This window comes from Morone saxatilis, unplaced genomic scaffold (genome assembly GCF_004916995.1).
Source record: "Morone saxatilis isolate NCDOM2014 unplaced genomic scaffold, NCSU_SB_2.0 Contig20, whole genome shotgun sequence".
Taxonomy (NCBI): domain Eukaryota; kingdom Metazoa; phylum Chordata; class Actinopteri; family Moronidae; genus Morone; species Morone saxatilis.
Window position 1 is genome coordinate 15385779 of NW_023339763.1, and position 8410 is coordinate 15394188.

Here is an 8410-nt window from a genome sequence, read left to right on the forward strand (position 1 = left end):
GATCCCACTGTTCTGACTGCATGAAAAAAAAAAAAAAAAATATCTATATATATATATATAGTGACATCATACACCATATTCTTTTTTTCTTTTTAAACTTTTCATTATCATCATTATACATATGTGACTAGCTGTGGTTGGATCTTTGGTAGAAGGTACACGTAGAGTTGATAAATGTGACTGGTATGTGAACGTTCTCATGGGAGGGTTTTTTGTTTTTTCGCCCTGAATTTTCCTCCAGGCCATGTGCTGCGTAAGCTTCATAACTTAGGTTTAAAGTTACAAATGATTTGCAGAGAATTACATTAGTGTTGAGGTTGATCCACAACCCAAGTAAGGGCTGTCTTAGAAGCCAACTTGGTGTGGAAGCTTGAAATGTATTCGCAAGAAAGCTGGTTTGTTAAGGTCAGCGTTTGATTTTTAGCTGAAATGGCCACATCGCAGTGGTTCTTAATTGGATTGTTTTATGCAGAAAAGGGTGGTGATCTGTAATACCTGCAAGCATTCTCCCCATTTGATCACTGGAATGAAAAATCTAGTGTTGAGATACAATCCCACTATGCAGTGTGTTCAATTTAATAGATGTGAAAATTACCGTTGTGTGATTCAACATTCATCCAGAAATGACGATGATTCATTAAGTGCATGAAATTTAAATTTGCTGCTCAGTATAGAGAGTAAATTATAGTATAGAGGGTAAATTATTGTGTAGGGAGTAGTAAATGCGTGATTTTAGAAACAACTGAAATGTGTTTGATTGTAAGATCTCAGATTAATTTTACAACCTTTTGACATTTCAATCAGTCCCTGCAGGAATCTGACCTTATGACTTCAAGAGTGTGCCTGTGGTCAGTGGAGAAATGCAAGTTACTGAATATATCTTACCTGAATGGGGACCATAAATAAAAAGTATAGTTTTGAGCTGGAAGTAAAAAGAGAAACCCAGGAATTTTTAGTGGCATTTCTAATCAATACAGGACTCACTGTTGACTCATAAGTTCTGAGCCATCTTATAGAAAAAATGATCAGTTCACACTTAAGCTTGGTTGTGTCTCAATGTGCATCCTTGAGGGATTCGACTGAACAAGCACAGGTTGTTATTTGTACCGGAGCTCATATCCGGACCCTCTTTATCATTACGGGCTATTTTTGGAATATGCTGAGCCCCCTTTTCCTGCCTCACCTCTTTATCTATTCGCCATCTTTTCTTTAGGTCCCTCTTGTGCCGGCACTAATTTAACCAACCCAGCAGGTCACTGGTTTTACAAGGGGACTCTGTTTTATATCTACAATGCTGAATGTTTTTTATGTGGCATATGTAGCAGACAATACAAACGATACCCCAATTTGTCCTGTGCTGTCTGTGGAAGGGCAAAAGCTTTTAGCCCGTCTCTCTGAGATTTGCTCCTCTTAGTGTCTCACTAATGGCACTGATTAGACATTAGGATACCGGGATACTGATCAGACATCATTGTATCCGGGAAAAGGCCAAAGCCCTTGAATTGAATCAGAATAGCAGCAGGGCCTCTTGAGAGGAATTAGAAGGACCTTACGTCGACTCCACCACTGTTCCCTTGTCAGGATTTTAATAGCAGACTTGCCCCGTGGACTACTTGGATAAAGAAAATGGATAGTCAGGCTATCTTTGGATTTGATCAGTTAAGGAGGTGCAGCATCACAGATCTGAGTCATGGCAGCTGAATAGACAGCTTAGGCCTCAACAATACACCGAGCACACGATCACTGGGCAGCAGCAAAAGAGGGATTCTGCCTCTATTCGGCATGCTCTGCAAATCTTCACTGCATTAGCTCCTAGTCACTCTGCCTTGGGGGGAGGGGTGGGCTGGCTTCTACCCAAATGCATGCTGGGATTGTGTTCCTCTTTATTTTAAGCCTTCCCTGTAGACATGTCCTGTTTTTTTTTTTTTGTTTTTTTTTTCCTCCCCACTTTCCCTCAGCTTTTTGTGTCCCGTCGTCTACAGTCTGTTTGTGCGTATGCGCATGAATGTTTTGTAATGTTGTTCCTCTTTGTACTGAGTGCTCGTTGTCAGCGTTGTGCAGAAAAGAGGCTGAACAAATATCGATGTCACTAGTTTGTACAATTTACGTTTTACCCTGTGTGCTGGTTGTCGAGTTCGAGTTGAGGTTTGAGAAAAGGGGAGCGGGGAAAGGTGAGATGAGGAGAGATGTACAGCCTTTATCCCGATTCTCGTTCTTCGTAACGCCACTGAAGCAAATGTGACTTCCAGCCTTTCCAGTGTTATGGCTGGTCGTGGCCTAGATAAATGAAAATGTAGGTTGACATGGGCGAATGAGTCACAGATCGGTCTGATTGACAAGCCTACAAAGCTGTTTTCCTCCCCCAAATGATGTGTGACGAGGCTAATTTGCTCTCTCTTTTTCCTCTTGCTGCAGGGGGAATCACTCATGACACTTTTCAGAAGGAATTGATGTGCTTCGACCCAGATGCGGATAAATGGACTCAGAAAGCACCTATGACGACAGTGCGCGGCCTCCACTGCATGTGCACTGTGGGCGACCGGCTTTACGTTATCGGGGGAAATCACTTCCGGGGCACCAGCGACTACGACGACGTGCTGAGCTGCGAATACTACTCCCCCGCCCTCGACTTGTGGACACCTATCGCTGCCATGTTGCGGGGCCAGAGCGACGTGGGCGTGGCCGTGTTTGAGAATAAGATCTATGTGGTGGGTGGCTACTCGTGGAACAATCGCTGCATGGTGGAAATAGTACAGAAGTACGACCCAGAGAAAGACGAATGGCACAAAGTGTTTGACTTACCCGAGTCGCTGGGCGGGATCCGAGCCTGCACACTCACAGTTTTTCCCCCAGAGGATCTCTCGGGCTCACCCTCCAGAGAGTCGCCACTCTCAGCACCTTGATGAGTAAAGGGGGGGGGAGCCCTTGCTCATACCCCCGTAACCCCTCGCCCACCTAACCCCCCTCAACAAACACTCCTTATAGACATTGTTTGCACTTCCTCTTTGGACAACATCTGTACTGCATCCCTAAGTAACCCCCCCCAAAAGCCCACCTCCCCTAAAGCTGTGCAGAAACCACTCCCTAAGTGATTAAACCTACATACCGATACGGTTTGGCAACCTAATTACATGTTAATGTTGCATACTCGGTATATTTTGGCAGGAAATACCTTGACTTGAAAAGTGACTTTGCAAATCAACTTTTCTACCTGATGTCTACAAAGTTTTTCTTATGTCTGGTTTCTTTAGGCGTTCTACCTTGAGATGTTGTTGACTCCCACATTGACTCTCTCTTCTAGTCTATGCCAGGTTAGATGCAGGTGACCCCAGAGAGAAGACGCGTAGGGACGTATGAGCTCCAAAACACAGCCGGTTTTTAACTCAGGGGTTGGCCCAGGCCCCATCTACGTCTCTCTCTCTCTCTCTTACAGTTTCAGTCCTTTCCTGCTATTGCTATGAAACTGTTAACAAAATGGTGTTTTCTAAATTTAATAAAGACGATTTTGAAAGTAATTAAAATGTTGTCGTCATTACTGACTTCAGCAGAGGCAGCCAATCCTTAAGACTATAATTTATGGTTCACCGTGTTGACTCTTTTCAAAGAATAGAATGTGTTCTTATATTATATTTTTCTTTATGATGGATAGTTGACTGGTTGGTTTTGGTTTACTTTTGATGATTTGATTTAAGCTCTCTGACTGTGAGAGAATGAATGAGCTGCAGTGTTTGTACAAATGGTCAGTGTGTTTACCTGTTATTAAGAGATGGATGGATGTAAACAGTGAGGAGTTAAATTGTTAATCTGGCTATGATCAAGTCTTTTTGATATAAATTGTTAAAATGAACTAATTACTGTCAGGTAAGTAAATAATGTCTGGGTCAGATATCATTGTTGCCTTTATCTGATGTCTATCTATCTAATGGAAGGGTTATAAAATTGTAAATTGTAACCAGCATCATTCGGTGTGTTTCAATCTCTACATTGTGTGGTGAGATACTTTCCTCCTCAGTGGTCAGAGGCTCGGTCCATGTGCTGAACTACCTCCCTGTGAACATTATGCAGCTGACTAGTGTCAACTGTAAACCAGAGCTACCATCGCTGTCGCCTCTCCTCCTGCCATCGAGACAGACGGTAATGTCACCCACAATCTGCCCACCTGCTCCTGGACGATTAAAGCCTTAATAGCAGCATATGGTGTCCGAGACGTCTGCTTCATGCTGTTACCAGGAACAAAAGGTTTGTGTAACCATCAGGTGAGTTTGGTCTGGAGCTTTAAATCCTCATTATATTCTCATTATATCCCACTAATGAGACACTGCTGCAGTGGAGCCTGTGATTTCAGATTTTTTTTAATGCCTGTGTTGTTCAGAGTAACAACATCTCAGCTGTAGGACTGCCATTATAACAGGTCATTTTAAATTTATGACCAGGAGATTTAGTTTTGGTGCCTTTTTTAGTGATTACATTTTTGCTCTTGAAACTCCTGTGCGTTATATTTCCTTTTTTCTTGGCCAAATTTGTAACATTTACATGTTGTCATACACAACAGCGACATCGTTTCTTTTAGTTTGTATTTATGATGCTTTGTCATGTTGTTTTTAGAAGTGCTATGTTAATACCTTTTTTGTGACATTTCAAAAGCTCTATTTTGTGCAGCAGCTCGGTGTTAAGTCCTTCTGATGGAACCTTTTTTGCATCATTCTTACAAATTTAAAAATAGGCTGCTATGAACCCTTTAATGGAAAGTCACTGAATAAACATAAGCGAGAAACTCTAACTGGCTCAGCTGTTGGCAAAAGCATTCATGACAGAAGAAGGTGAAAGTGGAGGAATTCAGTGCTATGTCGCACATTGTACTGGAAATAAATCATCCACTGTTAACCATCTCTTATCACCTGGATCTGAAGGCATGAGGAAGAGTCAAAAGGGTAGATGAAGTGATGCTGTAGAAAAATTACCTCTCGAACCCACACCCACATGACCCTATGGACTATTACAATGAGAAGGTGATAGAGAGCAGCTCCAGTTAAGCTATTAAAGGACTGAAAATATGTTGCCTCTGTGTAATTTATTGGGGAAAGGGTGACCATTTTGCTTCAACGACTCTGAAAGACTGAGACTCTAATTCTTCAATAAAAAAAAAGTATTCTCCTTGAGCCGTTGCTCAATAAAATGCCTCATTAAGGCTCACAGATGTGACACTATATGTCATGAGACGATGTAAATTAGCCAGCTCTCAGAGATTTTCAGAAGTACCGACACTTATTATAGTTTTGGTAAATGGAGAAACAACCAAATGGCTCGGAGAGAGTCACGCAATAGGCATTCATGCTCCCGGGGAGATTCAATGATCAACTATCTTTGTCCAGAATGACTGACGCCACCTTTAATATCTCTGAATGTATGCGGCAATTGTCAGTATATTTGCAAATCAATGCAGGACTGCTTTATTGGAATATTGGATATTTAGCCATGATGGCAGCCTGGCTCTAGGAATGGATGGACTGCCATTTAAGTTTGCACAGACATTCATGTTCCCAGAGGAGGAATCCTTGTGACTTAGTTGATCCTTTGACTAGTGCCACTATGAGATTGATATTTTTGTTTTTTTACTGACACATCCTGACAGCTATTGGATGGTTTGTCATGAACTCTGGTCGAAAATTTCATTGGAATGAATTACACGACCTTTGATGACTTTTCATCTAGCACCAATTTAGAATTTGTTCTCCAGTACTTTGTTATATCGTCAAATACCTGTAAAAATCACTCCTGTTGGCCTCGACTGTAGGTTGTTATGTTGTTTTGTGTTAATTAGCATCTGTTAAAATGCTAACAGGCTAAACTAAGATGGTGAATTTGATAAAACCTTTCAAGCTACTGCCAAACATCAGCATAGCATTATTATTATGAGAATATTACCCTGCTGGTGTTAGCATTTAGCTCAAAGTAGCCTACTGCTGTGCTTAAGGACAGCCTCGCCTGAGTTTGAGACACATTTTAAAGAATTCATTGATTTTTAAATGGATTCGAGAGAAGACATTCAGTTACATGCACTGACAGTTTAATGCCCCTGTAAAACCCTTTTTTTTTTACTATGCAGACCCCTTTTAAGGACAGATTGGAAATGACACAATAAAAAATCTCTCTCAGCATATCTCTGTATATGTAGCACATGATGTTCCAGAGCCAGTGTATGATTCGTGCCACATGGTTGCATTGGTTCATGGTGTTTATGCGAGCCAGTGTCAATATTGCGACGCAGAGCTTTGTGTATCCGGAAGACTGAAGGCTTGGATTTTTAATGAACAATGTGTCCTCAGTGCTAAAGCAAAGAGAACTGGTGCAAGAGATTACATGCGTTCACCACTCCTCCTCCTCCTCTTCCTCCTCCTCCTCCTCGTCCTCCTCCTCCTCCTCCTCTCCGCTTCACTACCTGTGTTTCTCAGCAGATTTCATCACCACTGGAGGCACGTTCACTTGATTCATGAAGCAGATAAAAGAGGTGCATGTGGATTACGGCCTGACTCTTGACACATGAACGCAGCACACGTTTGTGGCTTGGTGTGCCTCCAGACGGCTCCTCCTCTCATCTCATCCCAGCCAGAAAATGACCTAGATTCTCCAGGCTGCTGGATGTGTTTACATACACAGCACACTGATGACATTGTCAGTCAGAAAGCATCGCTCTCAGCAGCGAGGAGAGGGGATGTTCTAACTGTAACTAAAGCTCCAATCCATCTCCCATCATGATGAAATACTCTGCAGAGCCACAGACCCCTGCTGTCCTCTGACTGCATGCATGATGGTGTTAATGGCTATTGATCCTCCTGGCTGGCAGACCGCCAACATATCCTGATGTTACTCCTGCTAGATATATTTATTTTTGCCCTGAATTACAAGCTGCCTTCTGTTATTGGGTTCCACAAAGGTTTTAGGTCTCAGAAAAGGTTTACATCTCTCTCATCATGAATATTCAGAAAAGGTCAAGTCCTTGCTCTCCTCTGGAGCTCTCTCTCCCCTGTGACTGTGTCCTGAATAATCTGTCCCTGATTCATCTCTTGTTCCAGCGCTTGTTCCTGCCCCGGCTGCTGTGTTTTTGTGTGTGTGTGTGTGTGTGTGTGTTTATCATTGCAGAGGTGGGAGGGGTAATTGGGATTTGTTTTGCTTGACATCTGGCCATGTATCAGTCCTAGATTTTGGTTTATGCCTGAGTTGTATCTGATATCCAAAGGGTTTCTGTGTACAAATAGTGTATTTCCATACTGTGCCGGATTAAAGCTCCCAAACCTGTATTGGGCAGAAAACTGCCATGTTAAATCTGTTATCCTGCAACTGGCCTAAATACAAGACATGACACAAGACAAAACTACCTCTCTGCATCTTGTATTTCTACCACATGTTCATATTGTTGCATTGTTGCTGATGAAGAAGGACTGATGTTCAGTTTTTGAAGTTTCCTCCTGTAGCTCAATCTGGATTGGAGACTCTGTGATAGACTGGAAGGCTGTCCAAGGTGTCTCCCTACCTTCAATCCAATGCATGCTGGGATATGCTCCAGTGCTCCCTTGACAATGAACAGGAAAAAGCTGGTAAGGAATATAAATGGGAGGGGGGCAGGCTGAACTATGCAGTTTGCACACAGAGAGCTTTAATCTGTAAGGCAACAAAGAACATATGATTTAATAAAGTGCATTAGGAGCCACTTCCTCCGGACCTGCTGAGTAGAGTGGAGAAGTGGAACAGTACAGCCGCTCTGGGAGAACAATTTAACCTCACTGGGTTAACTACAGCTCCAGCTCTATGTCCCTCCAGGTTTCCTACACTCTTAAAGATTCAGCTGACGGCACCTGAACAGGAGCTGAAGCCTTTCACAAACTTAAAACAAATCACCAGTCACACATTTAAAGAACACATGCTGATTCTAAAAAATTATATTTATAGTTTTTCTTTCATATGTGGCCAGATAACTCGTTGAGATAATGTAATGCTGAAAAATCTGCCTGAAGAAAAGGGAAAATGTGTATATTGTGGCAGTATCAGCTGAACGGTCTTATCCCAAATATATACACATTGTTAAGCATTTAATTTTCATTAAATTACAGGAAATATTTTTAGTCAAGTGGCTGCAAATCACATGATCTTCATAAAACATCATCTTGTATCATAATGTCCGCCATCGTACTGATGAAATGTTTTCCGCCTGTTATGACCTCAGTACATTTGCAGGTTCTTGGTTTGTTTTGGCTTTTTATTCATGTAGTGATTCATTATTTTATTAATTTATTGCAAGCCTGTAAATCTCCACAGAGATCCTTAATGTCTCCAGCAAGTTTTCCAATTATTGCACAGACAAAAAATCCTGTTTTAGTAAAACAAACTAAAACATAAGAAGAAGAACAAAACG

General features: G+C 41.8%; 1 protein-coding gene across 6 annotated transcripts in view; it reads left to right on the forward strand.

The window, feature by feature from the left end:
• The window catches only part of klhl13 (kelch-like family member 13), a 34525-nt gene extending 31014 nt beyond the window's left edge, over positions 1 to 3511 (forward strand). For 5 of the 6 annotated variants that reach the window (XM_035666531.1, XM_035666535.1, XM_035666532.1 and 2 more), the window contains one exon: positions 2416 to 2903. In XM_035666531.1, coding sequence (XP_035522424.1) covers positions 2416 to 2903 — 488 coding nt within the window. Of the gene's footprint in view, positions 1 to 2415 lie in introns of all 6 variants that reach the window. The other variant, XM_035666530.1, reaches the window with a different exon arrangement.
• Positions 3512 to 8410: the final 4899 nt, after the last annotated feature.